At 41.8% G+C, this 25,146-nt stretch overlaps 1 protein-coding gene across 1 annotated transcript in view; it reads left to right on the top strand.

Annotated features, from left to right (window-relative positions):
- Positions 1-25,146, top strand: part of LOC124623017 (lachesin-like) — a 384,735-nt gene that overhangs the window by 351,851 nt on the left and 7,738 nt on the right. The window contains exon 8 of the mRNA XM_047148808.1: positions 19,565-19,627. Within this exon, the coding sequence (XP_047004764.1) occupies positions 19,565-19,627 (63 nt within the window). The remainder of the gene's footprint in view (positions 1-19,564; positions 19,628-25,146) is intronic.

The following is a 25,146-nucleotide window of genomic DNA, read 5'->3' as shown; positions in this document are numbered from 1 at the left end:
ACTCGAACCTTACCATAAGCTCATACCAAATTGGGACTCATATGACCAGGAAATGGTTTTGCAGTCGTTTAGGTTCCACCCGACATGGTGATGAGCTCAGTACAGGCACTGCAAGCGATGTCGTGATATCAGCAAAAGTACTGACGTCGGACGTCTGCTACCATAACCAATCAACCCCAAATTTCGACACAGTGTCCTACGTTTGGCGTAAGTCCTACTTTGATATCTGCGGTTAGTTCAGCGGTGTTGCTTGTCTGTTAGCACTGGCAACTGTACGCAAAGGCAGCTGTTCTCAGTCGTTAAGGCAGTCGAAGACTGCATTGTCCGTGGTGAGAGGTAATGCCTCAAATCTGGTATTCTCGGCGCACTCTTGACACTATGGATCTCGAAATACTGAATTCCCAAACCATTTCCGAAGTGGACAGTCCTCCGCGCCTAGCTGCAACTACCAATCTGTGTTCAAAGTGTGTTAATTCCCGCCGTGGGGCTATACAGGTTATCAAGTATGACGCCTTTTCACAAGAAGCACCTCAGTGAAACGATAGCTTCGCCAATGCGCCAATCGCCCCTTTATACCTCTTGTGTGCGACACTATTGCCATCTGTCTATGTGAATGTCGATATCCCAAGACTTCTGTCACCTCAGTGAAAAGCGAGAATGTGTGCCATTCTTTATTCCAGCCATGTTCTCTCCTGAAATTGATGCTGTACGTTTGTAATAGTTATCATACGTCTCCACCAGACGGTTAGTATTCTTTCGTTGGATCGCAATGTCAAAGAAAAGAAACCTATTATATTCTTATTTTTACTATACACATCAAAAAAAGTTTAGCATCACCTCGGTTCCGAGAGTTCCTGAACCTTTACAGAAAATTGGAACAGAGATCAAGATAAACATCGTTTCCTCATGAAAACCACCCATTGCATGTTGTGCCACATAAAGCGACAACTTCATAGATGGTGCTCCAGATTTCTGTACACACCGGTAGCCCTAACACCCAGTAGCACGTCCTCTTGCCTGCTATATTCGTCATGGCATACTATCCAAAAGTTCATCAAGGTACAGTTGGTCCAAACTGTCCCACTCCTCAACGGCGATTCGGCATAGATCCCACAGAGTGACTGGTGGATCACGTCGTCCTTAAACAACCCTTTTCAATCTATCCCAGGCATGTCCGATAGGGTTCATGTCTCTAGAAGATGCTGGCCACTCTAGTCGAGCGATGTCGTTATCATTCACAAGATGTACGCGATGGGGGCGCAAATTGTCGGCCATAAAGACGAATGCCTCGACAAAATGCTGCCGATATAGTTGCACTGTCGGTCGGAGGATGGAATTCACGTATCTTACTGCCGTCACCAGCGGCTTACGTCGCCCCACATAAGGCCACCCCAAAACACCAGGAACCTCCACCTTGCTGCACTCGCTGGACAGTGTGTCTAAGGCATTAAACCTGACTTGGTTGCCTCCAAACACGCCTCTGGCGACTGTCTGGTTGAAGGCATATGCATCACTCATCGGTGAAGACAACGTGATGTCATTCCTGAGCGGTCCATTAGGCATGTTGTTGGGACCATCTGCACCGCGGTGCACAGTGTCGTGGTTGCAAAGATAGACCTCACTGTGGACATCGGGAATGAATTTGTACATCAAGCACTCCATTGCGCACATTTTGGGTCGTAACACGACGTCCTGTGGCTGCAGTGAAAGCATAATTCAACATAGTGGTGTTGCTGTCAGGTTTCCTCCGAGTCATAATCCGTATGTAGCGGTCATCCACTGCAGTAGTAGCCCTTGGTATCCCTGAGGGAGGCATGTCATCGACAGTTCCGGTCTCTCTGTATCTCCTCCATGTCCGGGCAACATCGCTTTAGTTCAAGATGCGTGCACACTTCCCTTGATGAGAGCCCTTCCTGCTACAAAGTAACAATGCGGACGCGATCGAACCGCGGTATAGACGATCTAGGTATGGTTGAACTACAGACAAAACAAGCTGTGTACCTCTTTCCTGTTGGAATGAATGGAACTTATCGCCTGTCGGTCCACCTCCGTCTAATAGGCGCTGCTCATGCATGGTTGTTTACACCTTTGGGCCGGTTGTGTCACATATCTGAACAGTCAAAGGGACTCTGTATGTGATACAATATCCTAAGTCAATGTCTATCTTCAGGAGTTCCGGGTACCGGGATGATGCTAATTTTTTTAATGTGTGTATTTATATTCCACGTTTCACTACAGTACAAGATCACACTCCACTGAAATTTCTTCAGAATAGACATTCTAATATTTAAATTTATATTACTGTTAAAAAATCGCTTTTTTCCAGAAAATGGTCTCCTGATATTTCAAGTCTGCATTTTATATTATATTTGTATTTCCCATCAACCGATAGTTTACTTCACGAATATCAAAACTCTTCTACTGTTTTCCGTGACTTATTTCGTAATCTGATTCTCTCAATGTCGCCTGTTTCAAATTATCTCTATTAAATTTCTTTAGTTTTAAGTTACTTACCGTCCTCGAAAGAATTACGATGTCGTCAGCAAACCTTTTGGTTTCAATTCTTCTGTGGACTATAATCACCTTATCAAATATCATGTTGGTCTCCTGTGTTGGGAATAGGCAACTACATTGTCTCACCTCCTTAAATAACTGTTACCCTTTCATATCCTCCAATTCTTTCACCTGCAGTCTTGTTCCTGTACATGTTGTAGGTAATCTGTTTTCTCCATGCCACCTTCAGAATTAGAAAGAGTTTATTGGCTCAGTATTTTTGCATGGTTTCGTTATATGTAAAACAATACAAACGTAGGTATGCCTTCCTGCAATCTATTTTCCGAAGTGAGCCGTAAGGTTAGTACTGCCTTGCATCTTCTAACAGTTGTATGAAAACCATACTGATCTTATAAGATGTCGGTCTCTACAGGTCTTACAATGTGTATTTAAAAAGGATAAGTGAACAAGGAAAATACCTTCGTTTATCTTCATCCGGCATCCTCATTTGTCTGCATTTGTAGAACTGCTGGGCAGTTTTCGTGAAGATCTCTTTTCAAATCCACTGCAGCGTTAATTTTAAACATCCTCGGACACTTGGCAATTCTGTAGGGAATTGTACACTTCCACCATAATGGTTATCTATGGAGCTTCAAATCGAGCACGTAACACGTTTCGATGGTTTGAAGAGAAGATTGATCACCGTTCCATGCCTCAATTAAGTCTTCTTTACTTGTATGATTTTTCTAGTAAGGTGGCATATATTTGGTTCATATGTTCCGCTTAACCGCTCTTTTGTTACTGACGGCTGTAACGATACCTGCAGTACATCTTAGTCGCTGCATTGTTGGTGTCAGAGATTTTGTGCCCGTATTCTTCACACTCCTTCGATAATCCCGGTCGTTTCAATTTTGGCTGTCGATATGAGTATGCCACATTAGCAGTTCCTTCTCGATTTGGAAGGTACCTACACTGTTGGCTGTTCACAGCTACTTTTCCATACAGTCGAAGACAATGCATGGAACTCCGTTGTCACTTATCACAGAGTGTTGCGTTCCTTTGCACGTCTACCAAAGCGCGTGTACGCATTTTTAACGCATGTAGCTACCCAAAAACTCTGTCTAAACAAAACTATCCAAAGTTGAATTGACTTCTAAATGTCATTAGAGGCATAAACGTCAATATAAAAAGTGGCGAGAAGGACTGTTTTGTGAGTGGAGAAACAATAACAGCAGAATGTGTCGGTCGGGTGAGCACGGTGACTTCGAACGTGGGTTTTACATGAGCAAAAATCCATCAGGGATATTGCAACTCTTCAAAATCTGCATGAGTCGACTATTGGTGATGTGATCGTGAAGCGGAAACGCGAAAAAACAACCACAGCTTAATTAAGACGAGGCGTAGCTTATACATTGCGGAGGGAAGTTCCAAAAGATAGCACGAAATCCGCTGAGAGAACCAGCAATGTTGTCCGAAGTGCTACCAAGAGCCCAGTCCATTTACCACAGTGACTGAGCTTATGCAGTTAAAGATAAAGGATGGAATTGAAGAGCATTTCCTATATTCCATAAATCTGTGTTGTCAGTGTTAAGCGACGCTTGAGATGCCGTAAAGAGCGACGGCACTTGAGAGAGGGTAACTGGAAACGTGTCGTTTGCAGTGATGAGTCACGCTATACCCTATGGCAGTCAGATCGAATGGTTTGGGTTGGCGAGAAAGTGGAAATTTTACCTGTCAATCAGATGTAGTGCCAAAAGTCAAATATCGAGGAAGAGGTGTTGCAGTATGGAAGTGTTTTTCGTGATTAGTATGTGGTACCTTTATTGCGCTAAGAGACCGTATAACGGAGGTTTTTAAAAAATTGTGTACTGCCTGCAGTGGAGGAACAGATCACAGATAACAGCTGTTTGAATCAGCATGAGAATGCACCCTGTCGTAAAGCAGCATCTGTGAGACAGTGATTTATGGACAATAACGTTCTTCAAAGGGGCTGGCTTCTTCTGAATCCAACGGCATACCTTTCGGATGAGTCAGAAATCCAACGTCGCTTCAGACCCCACCGTCCAAAAGCACTGCATTCTGTGGTTTCGGATTTTGGAGGAAGTATGGCCATTTCTCTACAGAGTATCAGAATCCTCACTGAAGTGTCCACAGCAGAATTCAAGCCATCATAATGGTGAATGTTGGGCAGACTTCATATTGATGTCAACCAGCAGGTGCCCAGATACTTCGGATCAAATAGTGTATGGGCCCTTTCACTACATGCGTTAGAAGCATCTTGCACGTTTCATCATGTAAAGCAGCACTGCGGTCTGTCATCAAGAAGCAATTTAGTTTTCACACAGCAAATAGAGTATAGATGCACTGGCTATAGATCGGCTTACCTTATATTTTGTACATACAGTAAACTTGCATGTCCGACAAGAAGCCCACTATAGGTAACCAACGAGATATGTATGGGGTTACACTATTTCACCATCATTCCCGCATAGAAATGCGACACATTTAAAATTTTTGGTATTTCTGTTCCATCTTTGTTTTTGAGACATCATTCTTCTGACTGGTTCCATGTTCCCCATCACAAATTCCACTCCTACGCTAATCCTTTCATCTCAGAGTAGCCATTGCGCTCTACGTCCTCACAGTTATTTGTTGAATGTAGTTCAGTCCCTATTTTCCCCTAGAATCATCGCTCTACAGCTTTGTCTGGTTCCATGGAGGTTATTCCCTGTTTGTTTATCACTTGCCCCATAGTCGTGTCCCATTTTCTTGCCCGTGTTTTTCGTATGGACCTTTCTTCGACGAGTCTGCAAAGACCGTTCTCGTATCTTACTTTATCTGACCACCTAATTTTCCAAATTATTCTGTAGCACCACATCTCAAACGCTTCTGTTCCGGTTTTCTCACTCTCCATGACTCACTAGCACACAATGCTTTGCCGCTAATGTACATTATCAGAAATTTCTTCCTCAAATAAAGGTCTATGTGTCGTGCGAGAGCTGCTGACAAGAAGGTCCGCGTTGCCAGTGGTATTCTGCTTTTTGTGTCCCCCTTGCTTCGTCTATCACGGGAGCTTTTGCATTGTGTGCTAGTGAGTCATGGAGAGTGAGAAAACCGGAACAGAAGCGTTTGAGATGTGGTGCTACAGAATAATTTGCTTCACTTTGTCTACTTCATGATCACCAGCTCTATTAACATTTCTGCTACTTCTCATTAATTTCGTCTGTCTTCCGTTTACTCTCAGTCCATATTCTATAATCATTAGACTGTTCAGACCATTCAACAGATCCTGCAGTTCTTCTTCACATTCACTGAGAGTAGCAAGGTCCTTAGGGAATCTTATGACTGATATCCTTTCCCCAAGTATTTTAATCCAACTGCTGAACCTTGCTTGTATTTCCGTCATTTCTCCTTGAATGGATAGACTGAACAATAGGACCGTAAGGCAGCATCCCTGTGATAAGCCTTTTTTAACCGAAAACATCGTTCTTGGTTTTCAAATTTTATTTTTCCCTTTTCATTCCTGGACATGCCTTTCCGTGAACACTACTCTAATGTTTCAGAAAATTAAGAAATATAAAAAAAACGCATCGTTACAACGAATGTTTTACGAAATCAAAACGAGAAAATACTCACTTGTAGTATTACAACAGCTATTCTTCTTCAATAATTACCATCATATAAATCACTGGTACCGTCAAACCTCACTGCCACTGTCAACAAAACCTGGCTCCAAGTCACACAAAATTTCGTCGTGCATAAGGCAACTAGAAGCAACGTTTTTCATTTTTTACTTTCTAAATGAATAGCAGCTTGACTTTAAGCAACAGTTGGGAAGCTGTATGTCCCTCACAACCTACTGAAGGCCGATCGAGTCTCTCAATATAAGTGGTTTCGTTTTATAAGGCGGAGGAATTATACCCCGTCACATGTAGTGATCAGCAGTCTACCGAAATTCTCGTGTCCTGTAAACTGACGATATTGATAGCCCAAGTGTTAATAACAGCAATTGTACTTACACACTGAGATGACAAAAGTTATGAGATACCTCCCAATATCGTGTCGGACCTCGTTTCGCCCGGCGTAATGCATCTACTAGATGTAGCATGGACTTAACTAGTCGTTAGAAATCCCCTGCAGAAGGATTGTGAAATGCTACCCCTACAGCCATCCATAACTGCGAAAGTCTTGACGGTTCAGGATTTAGTGCACTTACTGACCGCTCGATTACGTCCCCTGAATGTTCGATGTGATTTATGTCAAACGATCTGGATTGAAAAATCATTTACTCAAATTGTCCTGACGCCCCATGACATGGCACATTGCCATCCATAAAAATTCCATCGTTGAATGGCTGCAAATGGCCTCCAAGAAACCGAACATAATAATTTCCAGTCTATGATCGGTTCAGTTGGACCAGAGGAACAAGTTCATTCCAGTCCATGCAAATTACAGAGCCGCCACAAGCTTACACAGTGCCTTGTAGACAATCTGGGTCCATATCTTCGTCTGCTCTACGCTTACCGACTGAAATTGGGACTCACCCTACCAAACCACTGCTTTTAAATCGTCAAGGATCCAACTGATATAATTACGAGTCCACAAGATGAGATGCAGGCGATGTCGTGCTGTTAAGATATCGGATTGGTCGTCTGTTCGTATAGCCCATTAACGCCCAAATTTGACCGCACTGTCCTCATGGATACGTTTATTGTACGTCCCACATTGGCTTTCGCCATTATTTCACAGTTTGCTTGTCTGTTAACACTGACTACGCTAACGTACCTGCTCTCCGTCGTTAAATGAAGGGCGTTGGCCACTAAGTTCTCGTGGTGAGAGGTAATGCATGAAATCTGGTCTTCTCGTCACACTGTAGATCTGTGAATATTGAATTCTCTAACGATTTCCCATACGTCTCGCTCCAACTACCATGCCGCGTTCAACGTCTATTAATTACAGTCTACGTCCACATTCACGTCGGAAATATTTTATCATGAATCAAATGAGTATGAATGACTGTTGTGACAATGCACTGCCCTTTCATACATCGTGTATGCGATACTGCCAACTGTATACGCGCATGTCGCTATTCTACCAGTTTCGGTACTTCAGTGTACTGAGATACATCATGACAGCAATGGTTACTGAGTGTTTTGAAAGTCATCTATCTTCTACTGATTGCATTGCAAAGCCTTATTTGAATTTAATCTTTCTTGCTGCAAATGTGTGTATTATGTAAAAATGAAGGCCTCTCCATGCTACTTTTGAAATGTATGCCATAACAGGTGATAGGTACGATGCGCGTACGCTAATGAGTTGTCAGCTCTAGAATACAAACAATAAAGCAGTCTCCCTCTCACATGCACTAACCCCGCAGTGGACTAGCTACCTAGTTCTATGCCTGAGAGTAAGCAGCTTACTCTACATAGCTCACTGCTGAATTAACCAACATCAATTGAAATTGAGCAAACGTTGGAATATTACTTTCTCTGTAGGTATTGCTTTTTGTTACTGAGTAGGAAAACTACACTCTCTTAACATCTGTTGATATTTCTGGGTTCGCCTGTTGGTTGCTAGAGGCGTGTTGATGTGAAAGAGGGCTGCGAGTGGTGGGCCACGCAAATCCTTGACTATGGCCGCATTAAGTTTGCTGCCCGCTTTTTGACGACAACTGATGTAAGGTGCGCTAGTATCGATAGTGGTATGATGTAGTGAATCATACAACTCATGCATCGTTGGTTGTCTGGAATTTTCGGAGCTAAAACGAGCGATCTTGTCTTACTTATCTTCAATAAGGCCAAGAGCTACCGTTCAAGGGCCACAACGCGACATGGGAGTCATTGTTTAGATTACTTGCTGAGAGGTAGCGTGCAGTTGAAAATAAAGAAACACAAAGTTTGAACGTACTGTCGACAACGAGATCATTAGAGAAGGAGGACAAGGCCGGAATGTTTCAAGGACAGGGAAGGAAATCGGCCATCCCTCTGAAAGGAAACTTCCGAAAATTGCCCCGAGGGCTCACGGAAATCACGGAAAACCGAAATCTGGTTGACCGAACGCGGAAGTGAACTCTCATCCGCCCGAATGCAGCGGCGGGGTAGCCGCGTGGTCCGAGGCGCCGTATCACGGTTCGCGCGCCTCCTCCCGTCGAAGGTTCGAGTCTTCCCTCGGACTTGTGTGTGTGTGTGTGTGTGTTTCCTTAGCTTAAGTTAGTGTAAGTGAGATTCAGTAGTGCGTAAGCTTAGGAACCGATGACCTCAGCAGTTTGTCCCACAGTATCTTACCACAAATTTCCAAATAAATTTCCGAATGCAGTCCTATGAGCTAGCCACTGCGTCATGCCGCTCAGTATGTGTAGTTAAATTACACCAAAATTAATTGAACAGTTTGTTGCTATAATTATTTATTTATTGTTTCATGTCGAGTTATGAGTTTGGAAGTATTCCGTCGGTTGGTATAGTAACAGTGAGGAACGATTCGGTTTATTAGTGGACGGTGCACTTTTATTACACTTGTAATCGGTGGAGAAATCAGTATAGTTATTTTAATCAGTAACATCCGTTGGTGAGACATAGTATTATTTCAACAATTATAAAGGCAGTGAGAAGCACATAAAAGAAAGAGAAATCTCTGAACATCAGAGTTACTAATATAATAAATTTGAACATTCGATGCCCTTGTAAAATTCTGACAGAAAATTAGATTTGCGAGTACTACGACAGTGGAATTGTACAACGAATTTATTGAGCACAAAATTCTTGTACACTGTACAATGCTATATGATCTGTCAGAAACGAAAATTTACAACAACTACCAAACACTTTTTGTCATAGTTTTGTCTGCTGAAAACTCTCAGCCATTTTTATAGTGAATGGTACGTCATCTTTCACTTATTCAGTGTAAGTTTATCAATTTAATTTCCTCTTTATGAAACTCTAATATTTTTAATATACAGCTCACAACGCTATGATGGAACAACAACTTCTCCGCTGCTTATGCATAAAGTAGTAGCATCACTGTAAGGTTTATCAACGGACTCTTCTTTCCGGATGAACTTAAAAGAAACTCTGCGACGTGTGCTTAGTTTATAGAAACCAGTATAGCAGCGAAACAAAACTAAAAACACAATATGTTGATATTTCACAATTTTTTCATACTTTTCGTATAATAATGCGACGGAAGCCGAATGCGCTAAACACCTGTTAATGGGCAAATACTGTAGATTATACACAGTTTATGTCTTAATTACTGGACGTAATATTTTTCAACTACGCAGTGGCCGAAAATTCCGTTACCAACCAACATAATTTATATCGATTGTGGTTGTCAGAAACGAATTTGAATTCCTTTACGTCATATTCAAACTTAAAAAAATAGTTTACACAGAGCATAAGGGGCTTATCATCTAAATATGGTTCGCCCTATAAAAATATTTCTGAAGTCGTCCATTATTTTCTATTTTGTACGGCTCCTTTCATCTCTGCTTACGTACTACTTGAAACCCCGGCCATAATCTCTTCCTCACTTCGTAAATTTTTATTGTCATTAGTCAATTTATCACGCGTTCTGAAGTGGGTCTCGAAAGATTACACCTAATAATCAGAACAACATTGCATACGTAAAAGGCTGAGCAATGCTTAATCAAGCTGAAAAGGGAAAGTTTGCACAACCTGAAAATTGTTATTTATGAACTAAAATCATGAACTTTCCACGGCAGAAATTGCCTCAGACTCTGTTTATAATCGTTTATCCAATTCCTCTTTACCTTATTTCCATTTTAAGTCAATTACTCCAGTGTGCAATTTACTTTTCATATTCTCCTTTCACAGAAACTATAATTAATGGGAAAGTTTAGCACATGACAGAAAAAAAAACGGAGGGCTGCGTCAAACCACTCGAAGGACTGGTGACTTTAAAACAGAAATATTGTGCAGTCGTTACCTCAATGAAAATGGAGAGGTTGTGGATTTGGACCATCAACGAAACTCACATCACTTCATCTACTTACATTTTTACTTGAAACAAGAACTCAGATACTGAGTACGCCTATATGAATATAATTAACGCTTTTGATTGCTTTATATGCAAGTTAATTAATCTCATCATTCAGGGAGCATGTTTCCCTGATTTTTGTTGTTATTCGGCATATTTGTGATTTCACACGTTGCACAGCTTCACATTAACAACATAGCGCAAAACCGACTTACGTAGTTAAGGTAAATGTGTTTCCCAAAGTTGCTCGAGGTCCTGATTTGAAACTCTTGTTGATTAACTGCCTTTTTTCTTACTTTCTGTCGTGATATGCCAATGAAAACTCTGAGACAATGACACTTCAGGCACTGTGAAAATGGCTTACAACACGCGAGTCGGAGTACCAGCGTAAGTTGATTCGGCGGATCCGAAACTCACCTTACAAAACAAGCAGATATACAGAATCATGAGGTACAGTCAGTTCTTCAAGAAGGTTTACGCCTTTGCCTGAATGAAATAAAAGACACTACTATAAATACATGTTTACATGAAAATAAATGTTATTATTAATTGCACAATTACCTAATAGTTAATCCAATCACCGCCATTTGAGCATGCTTTTCACGAGATTTTCTGGATATTCCGTCGGTACCGATCTTCAAATCGTCCTGATTTTGTATGACAGTTGCTTCAAAGTATATATGCTCTTTCCTTTAATATCTTCCTTTACTATTTTAATATACGAGCAAACATTCCGCAATGGGATATGGATCTGGAGACTTATAGGCCAAACTATCGTGGACATCCCATTGCCTTGTTTCCACGCTGTACAGAGGCTACGGTGTTCCAGATCATTATCCTCCTGATGCACCTATTTTGCCTCGTTCGAATCAGACAGCTTCTTAATGGACCTCAGAAGGCGTTTTTGACAAATATTTCTTATCTTTTCAGAGTTTAAGGGGAGTTGGAACACCCTATCAAAACAATGTTAAATTTAGTGACTTGGCTTCCCTGTATTTCAGGAACCACTGTAGTCGTTGACATGAGACTTTTAGAGGACATCAAACTGTTTCTTCTGAGTCGACAGAACTACAATAATTGCATTTCAGCCACTGCTTTCGGAAATACAATTTCTCAATTACATGGTTAAAATTTTGTGTAATTTTTTGTACGTAATCCTAAATAATTTTAATTATACATAATATTATGTTCTTCTTTTATTTCAATAGACTCAGGATATCTATGTTATAACTCACTGAACATCTGAATACTCTTCTCGAAGTGGTTTCTGAGATTTATGGAAAAATGCAATAAAAAATGTAAAATTTAAGGAACGGCTTCTTAAGTTTCAAAAAACAGTAACTCGATATATGCTTGATTTTTCTAAAATTTTTATTCACTCTGAAGCACCCTGCACGATAATGTATATCATCCTCGTGACCTCTTCCCAAGTTTTCTCTTTTCGGACTCCTTAGTGGCCAACTCTACCGCGTACTCTGCTTTATCAATGCGAACCTTGTCCATCCGTTCCCTGACGCAGTTTACTCCAGGATTAATTCCCATATGCTGTAGTAATTTACCCTACTATTTTGCCACCATTAAAAGCAATAACAGCATCACTGTCCCCCCACTTTAGTGTCTTCATTCTAACAAAATCTTTTCTTGATTATTGAACGACTCATTGGGGATTTTGAGTCTGAACATGCAGACATTTCTTCAATAATTCAGGATTTGCCAGGTCTCTGTAAATAGGTTTTATGATATCCATGACTACTGCTGGGATGGAATTTTTATGGCTATATGAACCGTTTGAGTACTGCACCATGAATCAGCTCCAGGAGGGCAAAGGTGGTGTAAAGTGTGTTAACTGTAAGACGGCAGAGTTGTGAGGGGAGTGCGGGGAGAGGAGGAAGCAGGCATAGGCTGGTGAGGGGAGAGGAGCCGTAGGGGGGGGGGGGCGATAAGGCACGCCTACCAGTTGCAGTGCTGGCACTACAAATTGAGCGTCATGCTTACGCGAAAGCAGACGGAAGGCTTGGAAGTAAAACTCTCATTAAATGTTGTTCGTAAACGAAACTGAAATCGTCATGTGCATTAAAATCTATATATATTCATCCGATATATTCATCCGATTGCCATGAAACTTTGGTGACTTGTTCTCCAAACGCCCGAAAAGGTAATGGACAATGTTTCAACAGTTATGACAATGCAATATGCGTAGCGCAATTGATTGGGTCAAGGCTTGTCATGCAGCAGACCCGGATTCGATTCTCACTGCACGCAATTTTTTTTTCATTCCCTGCAATCTTAAACTATTAATTATACAATTTAAATACACTTAAACAGGTCATATAGTATAACGTAACTGTCAATCTCTATATATAAAATTTAATGTATGTATGTCTGCACTCTCTGCGTTCCCAAACCATTCATCCGATTGCGATGAAATTTTGATGATTTGTTCTCCGTACGCCCACGAAGGTTCCTAGGCGAAAAAAAAAAGAAATAAGACACATTCTTGAGGAGATTGACGTCATAAACAACGAAATGCCACCGCGGGAAAATACCCAGATTTATGCATCCACTATTTGAGAATGAGACCACTTAGCGACTAGCAACAAACGTTACATACAATTTGAAAACTTTACGAAAATTTTTCTCGCTGACACCCCCCACAAAATAATGAAAGAGAAAAAAAGGTGGTCGCTTACTACATTTTCTCAGTACATACCGTAAATCTGCCGCAGTAGGCATGACGTTTTAATGTATTTTTTCGTTACTATTAACTCTAATCGCAACATATTTCGCACACACTATCCACATATATCAGTAAATGCGCCGGCAAATTTATGTCTCTTTACGACACATAATTCAGGAGATATGACGAGGTAAACATCGAGATGCGTGAAAAAGTGCCGCGTCAGGCATGACTTTTTTTTCTATTATTTCTTCACTACTAACACTATTCGCAACACGTTTCGCAAACGTATATGAAGTATATAAAACCACGCAGAGCAGTACATCGCAAAACAATAACGAAGCAGACGACAATGGCTACCTTGTACAACACAGTTACGTAATGTTGGCAGCAGTCGAAACTGCGTGCCTCCCGAAGCCTCCCGACGTTTACCGACTTCTGCCGATTCAGAACTAGGGAGAGGTCTGCCATCTAAAAGTTTACACACTGTACTGGTTTTTCATCAGTTGACAGTCTGTGGAAGAAGGTAGCCCATACTGCCTCCTTCATTTTCAACAAATTCTCAGTATTATTTCTAATGGCCATCCCATAATACTGCTGTAGTTCATCTACCATTTTGTTCGGCAGCCTGCCTCTTATGGTTTTGCCATCAGGAAGTTTCTTTTCTCTCAAGCTTTGTTTCAACATCCTCAACCTGGTGCCCATCCTCATCTGGACATGACCAACACTGTTAACCTTTATAACACAGCAATCCACAGCCTTCTATACAAAAAATAACCGATTTTATTACATCTTGAAATAACGCGTGTAAAAAATTTTATCGTTTCCCACCGGTGTAGATTATTTTAAAAAAATAAAATAAAATAAAATACTTCCCTTCTGAGTTTATAAGTGATATATATATATCATTTTATTCGGGAAATTTCAGATTTTATAATGAGATAACAATCCGAAAATGTGAAATAATTGCTTTTCCCTTCTAACTTCCCTTAAATTGGCTATAAATAATTTCAAATAGCCAAAACATTCAATTCTCACACTGTTTATCTATACACTGTGCAAAAGCTCATTAATTACAGATTCGAGGTCACTACCATGGATGTCGCTGCGGACGTTACATTTAAAATTATGAGTACATTTTCTTGTGGAACTAAGTGTAATGTTCATCTTCCTGCTCTTTTCATCTTCCCACAGCTAGATTGAGTTTGACAAGTTTGTAGCATCCTTGGTGTGTGTGTGTGTGTGTGTGTGTGTGTGTGTGTGTGTGTGTGTGTGTGTGCTTTTCAAAGTAATTCATGAGTTTTATCAAATTATAATATCTAAACATATTCATAGACTTCACCAGATTAGAATCATAAGTTTTATGCAAAAATTTCAAAAAAGAAGTAATAGTGGAATAAATATTAATCTTGACGCCAGTGTTCTATTAAAGTACTACCCTCTAGGTATTCGTATATAATTCCAAATCACCTGTGCGTTTATTGCGGCGGTGTAAATTCTATTTTCTGTGCAGTATATACGAAATGAAACGCGCTTTTGCACTGTTGAACTAACTATAAACATGTTTCATTGCAGTTCATTATATCTGAAATTGTGTGTTTATTTTGTTACATAAACTAATAATTGTGTTTCCTTTGCCTGTATCTCTGGGAGGCATCATTCTGTATAATGAGAATTTGTCTGCGTTTAACACGGGTCGCCTTTGGACAACCAGAATTTTTACCTTTTTTTATTACTTCTGCAATAATCATAGACTATTTAAAAAGCTATATATGTGGTTTTATAGAATCAGTACTTTTTCTTGGCCTTAGGTAATAATTGTTTCTATGTAGATTAAAGGCATAGCTGAACGTTTTACATTTTCCTGCCAGTGTACAACAATAAGTTGGGAATATCTACATCGTGATAAACTTATATTTTAGGCTTGGTAATAGAGAATGAGATTTTCACTCTGCAGCGGAGTGTGCGCTGATATGAAACTTCCTGGCAGATTAAAACTATGTGCCCGACCGAGACTCGAACTCGGGACCTTTGCCTGTCGCGGGCAAGTGCTCTACCAACTGAGCTACCGAAGCACGACTCACGCCCGGTACCCACAGCTTTACTTCTGCTAGTACCTCGTCTCCTACCTTCCAAACGTTGCAGAAGCTCTCCTGCGAACCTTGCAGAACTAGCACTAGATTGTTCGTATGTGGTGACTGCCGTCCTTTAAAGTGTTGAAGTATGTTTGTCTGCGTAGCGATAGGTGGTCTATACGTACTTGGTGTACGGTGAGACACAAGTAAGAATGAAAAACAGTTTAAAATATTAATTTGGAGGAACTACACTTTTAAATTCAATCACCATAAAATCTCTTAAAAATTTAAAAATGTAGCATAGCTTCCTTATAAAGTTGCCCTCGATTACTCCCATATCATTAGACATCTCAGTTTACAGGTTTAACAGTTTTTTGCTGCGTAGTCGATATACTTTTAGTAATCTGATTCTTAGAATAGAGCGTGCGAAATAGATGGGTGGTCTTACGAAACACGTGAGTTCTATTGTATGGTTGTGATTGTGATTAATATCATCAGTGCAATACAGCCACATTATTATCAGAAATTTGTAAAGTGTACAACCGTGGTCTCGCATCCATAGTTATAGGGATGAAAGTATAGAATGTAAGACATGCAACAGAGCTGTCTTTGGTTATTTAGCACCAACGTATAGACGTTTGCCGGGATTTTAAATTGTCATACGTGAACCAGTCTAAAGGATTGACTGAACATTACAGGGCCTAACAGGCATCGTTCGAGCGGACATGAAACTCTTTGCGTTTTCAATTAAACTGAGTTAGCAGCTCATTGGCTAGTGCTTAGCGTCGCTGTTTTTAGATCGCGAAGAGTGGGGTTTGATTTCCGACGCGATAGGAGATTTTATTCGGTCGAGGACCGGATGTTTTTTGTGCCTCACCACTTCATATCAACTTCATCATCGCGCACGTTCTCGAAGTGGCTTTGCACCAGGAGTCAAAAAACCGCAGACAGCGTCTCCTGGCGAATTCATTTCATTAAAGGAAAATCGGCTCATTGAGTTTAACCTTATATGCAGATTATTTTTTTGGAATATTTAATAATGTTTCATGATACGTTAACTGAGGGAACTACTTAGAGGCTTTTGTTTCATTTCTTCGTATTTGTGCCGGCCTACGTTCCCTTTTTCGATTCCATGTTTTGCGAAAAATTTATTCGTCTTTTACCAAAATCAAAACTGACAGGCGTACACTGATCACCCAGAACATTATGACAGCCGATCTTCTGTCGATATAAACCTGGCCAGGTGACAAGAGCGTCAGCTACTGAAGAATGACGTAGTCAAACACACACACGGTGCATGTAGTATCAGTAAGCGTGCAGTCCGTGTTTAGAATGGGGAAATCGTGCGATCTATCCAAGTTTACCTAGGGCAGATGGCTCGGAGGCTCGGCACGAGCATTTCGGAAACAGCACGTCTTTCCGGGTGTTCGAGGAGCTACGTGGTGTCTTCAACACGTGGCGAAACCAAGGTGAGACCAGGTCCAGACGTCGTGAAATTGGGCGGTCAGCCCTCATTACAGTTGTCGGATGTCGTAGGATGGCAGACTAATAAAACAGAACGGGCAGCGAACTATGGCGGAACTGACAACAGTCTTTAATACTGGGCTCAGTAGAAATGTGTCTGAACATTTTGTTTTAAACGGTGAACAAACTGACGTGCATCTCAAAGCCATGATGGACTCTATTTGCTTTGGCTGCTCCAGCTATACATTGCAAACATCTGTTGAAACACCACAGAAATGGCGCCTGACGACACTTAGGAGGGACGCCCGGTAGAATTAAAATATATTCAAACTTTCTCATATCTCCAGAAATCCAAGCATTGTAACTAGTATCAATAAAGAAATTTGAGTGAATAGTGTACAGGGAGCATGTTATGTGGGGTATGTTGGAGTCAGCTCAAATAAGGAAGGAGGGAAGCTGCGATGACCAGTGGCAGAATTGGAAATATGATCAGTACATAACACTTTAAGATTAAATCAACACTTCATTTGTAAAAAGAAAACGTACTTATCTTCGCAGAACGCAGACTAAATGTCGTAATGATATCACTCAGTACGGAGGCTCTGGAAGTCTGCGATCGAACTGGGCTGCCCAGCGATGGTCGGTCGGTTAAATCAGTGTTGACTGGGGGTACTGAACTCTGTCTTCCTGGAGGTGTGGCGCTGCTCGCTCTTTCCACCGGCGCGCGGGTCAGCGCCTTCTTGATGCCGTTTCGCGGCGTTGCGCAGGTCGGTGTGTAGTCATTGCTTTAGGACGGCTCAGAGGATACGGGGCAATGGATGAACTTCACTTTGATGGAGTGGAGGTGTATGGAGTCAAGCCATACGGCAACACGGCCTGTCTCCAAAATCGTCGGACATTCTCTTGCATTCTCCCTTCACGCGGAAAGGGAAAGAATAAAATTTTTGCAGCAACAGAATTAACACATACTGTAACCATAATTGTGCATGCACTAGGCGGTGACTGCCGTCAACAGCCGCAGTTAATACACTCCTGGAAATTGAAATAAGAACACCGTGAATTCATTGTCCCAGGAAGGGGAAACTTTATTGACACATTCCTGGGGTCAGATACATCACATGATCACACTGACAGAACCACAGGCACATAGACACAGGCAACAGAGCATGCACAATGTCGGCACTAGTACAGTGTATATCCACCTTTCGCAGCAATGCAGGCTGCTATTCTCCCATGGAGACGATCGTAGAGATGCTGGATGTAGTCCTGTGGAACGGCTTGCCATGCCCTTTCCACCTAGCGTCTCAGTTGGACCAGCTTTCGTGCTGGACGTGCAGACCGCGTGAGACGACGCTTCATCCAGTCCCAAACATGCCTAATGGGGGACAGATCCGGAGATCTTGCTGGCCAGGGTAGTTGACTTACACCTTCTAGAGCACGTTGGGTGGCACGGGATACATGCGGACGTGCATTGTCCTGTTGGAACAGCAAGTTCCCTTGCCGGTCTAGGAATGGTAGAACGATGGGTTCGATGACGGTTTGGATGTACCGTGCACTATTCAGTGTCCCCTCGACGATCACCAGTGGTGTACGGCCAGTGTAGGAGATCGCTCCCCACACCATGATGCCGGGTGTTGGCCCTGTGTGCCTCGGTCGTATGCAGTCCTGATTGTGGCGCTCACCTGCACGGCGCCAAACACGCATACGACCATCATTGGCACCAAGGCAGAAGCGACTCTCATCGCTGAAGACGACACGTCTCCATTCGTCCCTCCATTCACGCCTGTCGCGACACCACTGGAGGCGGGCTGCACGATGTTGGGGCGTGAGCGGAAGACGACCTAACGGTGTGCGAGACCGTAGCCCAGCTTCATGGAGACGGTTGTGAATGGTCCTCGCCGATACCCCAGGAGCAACAGTGTCCCTAATTTGCTGGGAAGTGGCGGTGTGGTCCCCTACGGCACTGCGTAGGATCCTACGGTCTTGGCGTGCATCCGTGCGTCGCTGCGGTCCGGTCCCAGGTCGACGGGCAGGTACACCTTCCGCCGACCACTGGCGACAACATCGATGTACTGTGGAGACCTCACGCCCCACGTGTTGAGCAATACGGCGGTACGTCCACCCGGCCTCCCGCATGCCCACTATACGCCCTCGCTCAAAGTCCGTCAACTGCACATACGGTTCACGGCCACGCTGTCGCGGCATGCTACCAGTGTTAAAGACTGCGATGGAGCTCCGTATGCCACGGCAAACTGGCTGACACTGACGGCGGCGGTGCACAAATGCTGCGCAGCTAGCGCCATTCGACGGCCAACACCGCGGTTCCTGGTGTGTCCGCTGTGCCGTGCGTGTGATCATTGCTTGTACAGCCCTCTCGCAGTGTCCGGAGCAAGTATGGTGGGTCTGACACACCGGTGTCAATGTGCTCTTTTTTCCATTTCCAGGAGTGTATTCTCGTGACACTACCCTTTCGCACTTTCATGCATATTAAAGTTATTCTCATAAGCATCTGAACCCAGATTCCTCAAGTTATGTTACAATATCTGTCGAAGGTGACTGCGTCAAAGGTTGGAAATAATATAAATTGCTATTAAATTTCAGAACGTATAAACGGACCTGATGTTGTGGTAGTAGTGCTGAAGCAAGAGGCTCTATGTGTTTGCCCGAAAGAATTTTCTTTGAGAACATGATACGTAGTTTTACTGTCGCTTCCTAAAACGTTTCAGCGGGTATTGATTAAATTTTTATACACTTGGAGCGCGTACGTTTTGCCATTGATCATGATGCAGTGGTGTGTTTGAGTGCATAATGTAATAAAACAACCTGTATTTCGAGTCTCTAACGCATTGGGTGTTTCTTTCAGAGATTAAGGTGTATCCTGGCATCTCGCGAGGGTCACTCGGCAGCCATGTCTCCATACCTGGAGGTGAGTTCAGCCATCGTCGACGCAAGACTGCGCAACTAACAATACAAACTTCGATAGTCATTTGGGGTTGACATATGCATGGAAAAATATCCTCTCAAGAGATGCCCTTCATATGGGTAACAGCAATCCCTTCGAGTCCAAATAAGCAAGTACTGCAGTGGTGCAAATGTTTTTTCTGCCGTGTGTGAAGCATGCAGTCTAAAGAATAAAAAATAGGAGACAGAATATGTTCCAGCAATCATGAACTCGTGTCGGGTGGTTCAAAAAGAAAGGAGAGATATCAGTTATTTATTACAAAATATAGAAGGTAAGAACACAATATGCATGTCACTGGTTAGAGGAAGATTCGAAGTTCTTACAGGGCTGCGCTGTGCTTTGTTTGCACCAACATGACGACTCTACAACAGGAGAAATAAATTTCTTTGTTGGAATTTGCGCGAGGTCAGTGCATTGTTCAAGTTAATCCCGCGTTCCGCAGTCGAAGCCACGTCTACACTAACAGATTTATGACTGGCATAAAAAATTATTTGACAATGGTTGCATATGCAATAGGGAGGGCATTAGTCGGCCAGGCACGTCCGGTGAAAATATCGAGCGTATCCGAGATGCGTCCACAAGGAGCTCTTGGAAGTCCACAAGCCGGGCAAACTGGGAATTCCAATTTCTTCAGACAACGGCATGGCGTATTCTGAAACGATACCTGCGTATGAAGCTTAAGAAGTAGCAGTTAATGTAGCAACTGCTTTCTGGTGACCATGCAGAAGAAACGAATTTTGCATTTGAGTTCTCCAGGATGTAGCAGAGGACACCGTTGTCCAAACAGCTCATCGTATCGGAGGAATCGACATTTTATCTATAGGGTAAGGTAAACAACCATAGTGTAAGAATTTGGGGTCACATAATGCTGACGTCGTCATCAGACATGAAAAAAGACTCACTAAAACTGAGTGTGTTTTGTGCCGTTTCTATCCACAAAGTTTATGGACCTTTCATTTTTCGAAGGAAATTGTGGTACCTGTGACAGCTGCTCTCCAAGAGCTGAGAAATCAAGTTGTTCAAATTGTCGATTGCATAAAAAAGAACGTGCTGATTCACATGTGGAATGAAATGTACTGTTTCAATGTTACTCGAGCAACGCTTGGTGGTCACATTGAGTGAACGGTATAGTTTCTGTGCGAACATACAACTTTGAACCTTCCCCAATCCAGTGACACGCACAATGTGTTTCTGTATTTCATAGTTTGTCTGTAATAAGCAACTGTATTGTGTTCTTTCTATTTGAATCACCCTGTTGTTCATAGAAGTATGCGGCCGTAACCAATGAAAATGTTGGCGCATGGAGGGTGACCATAGTGAGGTTTGGAGACAAATAATGACAGTCATTACAGTTATACTTTTTTGACAAAGAGAAAATGGACAGTGACAGACGATATAGGGCATCCCGTGTAATTCCCATCCTGGGCTTCGGACTTTATGGAGAACTGGAAGTGTCGTCCTGTAAAGGCAGTAATTACCCATCACTAGTCTCACCAAACAGCTCTTCACTGCATCAGAATTATCTCCTACCATGTTTAATATTCAGTACGAGATCTACAGCTGGCTGCGAGTCACACTCAGAGCTGTTCTTTTTATTTGAGTTCATTCACGTTATTCACAGCTCACCGAAATGAAGCGTAAGCCATAGAGGACATCGCTTTATTACGTGGCTACCATTAGGTTGTTCCTCATTCTTTAGTACTTCGTGTCTTTGACGAGTGCAACACGGGCTGTAACAGGTTACACATATTGTTTCAGATTTACACCAGAAAAAACCGATCGGGCATCATTATTTGTGATGAACATATAAAAAAACCTTAAATATTTCGATTGGCGACAGCGCATAAATTTAGATTGCGTACTGTATAGTCATTTCAAGAGCATATACCTATACAGGGATAACAGTATTGCACTTATATATCATGTATATGTATTCTTACGTATTAGTGCTCATTCATTTAATAAGCTGATCACGGAACCAACATTATGATATTGGGACTTTTTTAAAATCTAACTATAAAGGGTAAGTAGTATATGCTACTCTCATCTCGGTAGCGAATATCACATACCCCTTACGAATTAGAGCCTTCACTTCCTTCGTGATGCACGGGAAACTAACATCGTGTATCAGATTTCTGAGAGGCAGGTGTTTGTCACTTGTGGCGTTTGCAGAAATGTTGTGGTCTTTGCGAAATTTTTATTGCTCTTTCCAGAATAAGATGTCTCCAATCATGAAATCCGTTTGCAGAGCGTTTTCTGCTGTAGGATGTAAATATAAAAGTAGAAAGTCGAATATGATCGACGAAGATCAGACACTTAAAAATACTGGCGTCATGCAGAGGATATGTACAGATTCAAGTATTAGCACGAAATAGGAATGAAAAGGACAACTAAAAATTTCTTCTCACAGGGAAGAAAACGGAGCTTCCCTTTTCTCGAAGTGAAAACTGCAACCTTTGTAATGACATCGGTCTTCTTTGTCAATCGGACTACGAATACGAAGTGAAGAAATTCCGGTCCCACTGAGTCAAAATAACTCATGACGGAGAAGTAAGGATGCCAGGAAATGCAGGCAAAGATGACATTCTTGGGCAAAAGAAGTTTCCTAGAATAAAATATCGGCCTTAATGTGACGAATAAATTTCTAAGAATGTACATTTGAAGCAAAGAATTAAATGACGGACTGTGAGAAAACTGGGAAAGAAAAGAATCGAAGCTTTTAAGATGTAGTGCTATGGAAGACTGTGGAAAGTTAGGTGGACTGATAAGACATGACAAGGGGAGTTTCCCCGCAGAGTTGACGTTGAGAGGTAAACGTTGACAAGAATAAGAGATTGAACAGTAATTCATCTGCTACGAGATCAAGGAATAACTTGAGGGAGCTATAGATGGAAAAAAATAGGGGAAGACAGATATCGAAATCTATACAGTCAATACTCCAAGACGTTCTGCGCAAGTGCTTGTCTGAGATGACGAGATTGACACAGTAGAGAAATGACTCTCGGTCCACATCAAACCAGTGAAAAATTGATGACTCAGAAAAAAGAACTACCGAGAAGCAGGAAGAACCTAATTGTCGACCCCACTTTTCTGAAAAGGTTATCAGTAAGAGCTAAAATTTCACCTTGTATACCACACGATATCCGATCAAAAATTTATTTGATGATATTTCTGAGGTTTTCCTAGTCGGAAGTATCTGCTGAATACTTAATTCTGTGACATCCATGAGGCTATTGCCCTCTGACATCGATACGAGTTAAATGCCTGCCTTGGACGTCATTTATCAAACGGAACATTTATGTCCGTGTGTAAAGAAATGTGAAAGTTTTTCTGAACATGAAAACAAACACTCGGCTGTTATTACAACATTGCTTGCCTGTGTCTCGTTACACGGAAACGAGTTTGTTTTGGAGATGTATAATCATTTAACTATGTGTGTGTGTGTGTGTGTGTGTGTGTGTGTGTGTGTGTGTGTGTGTTTGTGTGTAAGTGTGTAGAGAGAGAGAGAGAGAGAGAGAGAGAGAGAGAGAGAGAATGAAAGAGTGTGTGTGTAAATGAATGACCGAGAGTAAAGTGAGAAAAGGAGCAGTGAGGTACAGTGAATTTTCAGCAACTTTAATGTAGAGCGAGAGGTCATGGCAAAATGCACATATGCAATGTCACATATCGCGTTTTTGCTCATCACACAATGACGTATAACTGTTTGCATAGTGAAATCAGAAACCTGAAGCAAGGCGTTTAATAGGATCGTTTCCGGCTGACGTAGAGTAACTCTTCGTGGAAGCAGACCACCTACTGTATCAACGGGACATCTCTCGCTGTGCTAAATTCAGAGTGAGTTTGTGAATGTACTAATGTACGTAAACCTATGTTTCGTAAAACTGCCCTATATGCAGAGCAGAGTGAAACAGTTTGTTTCTCTCTTTATTTTGCGTAGTAAATGACCACGATTAGACTTTAACTTTGACCAATCGTCACAGAACCTCTTAACTAATTCTTCCATTTTTTCTTTCGATTTTTCAGACATTGCTTTGTTTTTATTTCCTGGCTGTTCTATGTTATGAATTGGGTAATAGAGTTTCGAAGGCTACACGATTCTTTATGTTTCCAGTTAATAGTAAATACATTTTCAATGAACATGTTAAGCAGTCCTTTGCTGAGTCTGTAGTCGCTCATATTGCGATCACGGTCAAACTGTTATAGTTGTCTGTAGGGTACGGCACCATTGAACCTATATATATCACAATAATTCCCTGCCAGGTATTTATTTCATTTTCTCGAATAGGACTAGAAATTGTCCTTTGTTTCTTTTCGGGATTTACGTATTTTTACTGATTTGCGGTTGGTGTTTTTTCCCAGTCATTCAGAGATTCGTGGAAAACTCTTACAGAGCAACGTGAAAAACCAAAGAATGTAGCAACTAAAACTGATGCTGGTCGGGCCTCGAGTCCCGTGCCTCGCGTATTACGATTGATGCCGACTGATCGATCCACGACGACTACAATCCCAACTGACAGCACGCACTCTACCACCCCTGTCTCCTACTTTCTAAGCCTTACAGAAGCTATCCCTGCATATTTCACTGGACTAATATTTCTTGGAGGAATGATACCGAGTCCAAAGGGTTTATACGGCTGTTACGTTTGTTTATCCCGTAGCAGGTAGCGATGACAGGGCAGTTACTATGTGTCAGATAGGCAGACGTCGTGAAGTCATACACTGTCCAGAGACGTCAATGTGACCATCTGTTGAAATCGTGAATAACTACTTTTGCAGCGCGAAAGGCTGCAAAACGTCCAGGAAGAAAGTCAGTGAGGTTCTCCAAGGTACCAACAGGGATGGGAGCCATGGTGACTCCAGTACCGACTTCACTGGGTCTCTTGTAAAAATAATTAATTTTCTCCTTCAATTTCTGTTTCTTTCCCAATTATATGCGTGTGATGATATAAATTTAGGTTAACTAACTGGTTGCACTGATAAAGGATAGTTTAACAGCTTTTATTTAAACAGAATGAATTCTTACTGTTTTGGTGGCGAGCAATATAAAGTGTGCTGAAAGGAGCAAATTTTTCGTTTCTCACGCATTTCGCCTTTACTATTTGTAAGTCATAATTAACAACAAATTTCGTGGATGCGACACTACACGCATTCTTTTTCTGGTCTCATAGTTGCACTTCCGCTTACTGCCATTCGAAATTTTATTTCACAGCACCAGAAAATGTTCGCATCCAAAAAGATGACGATGAAACGGAGTTTTCATTCATTAGTACTGTGTAAATGAAATTGCGAATACCAATACGCAGGAGAACAGCAATAATAGGAACAAAAATACATCTAGAGCAGCATCTATGAAATTTTCCAGTGATGACGTCTTCCAAATAATAGGGGCTAAACACGTATGGCACGATGAATTCATTTCATTGAGTTATAATAAACTAGACGAAGGGAAAGAGATAATTATTAAGATAATATTACACGCAACT

The sequence above is a fragment of the Schistocerca americana genome, chromosome 7 (assembly GCF_021461395.2).
Source record: "Schistocerca americana isolate TAMUIC-IGC-003095 chromosome 7, iqSchAmer2.1, whole genome shotgun sequence".
Lineage (NCBI taxonomy): Eukaryota > Metazoa > Arthropoda > Insecta > Orthoptera > Acrididae > Schistocerca > Schistocerca americana.
This window is presented reverse-complemented; position numbering and strand designations above follow the sequence as displayed.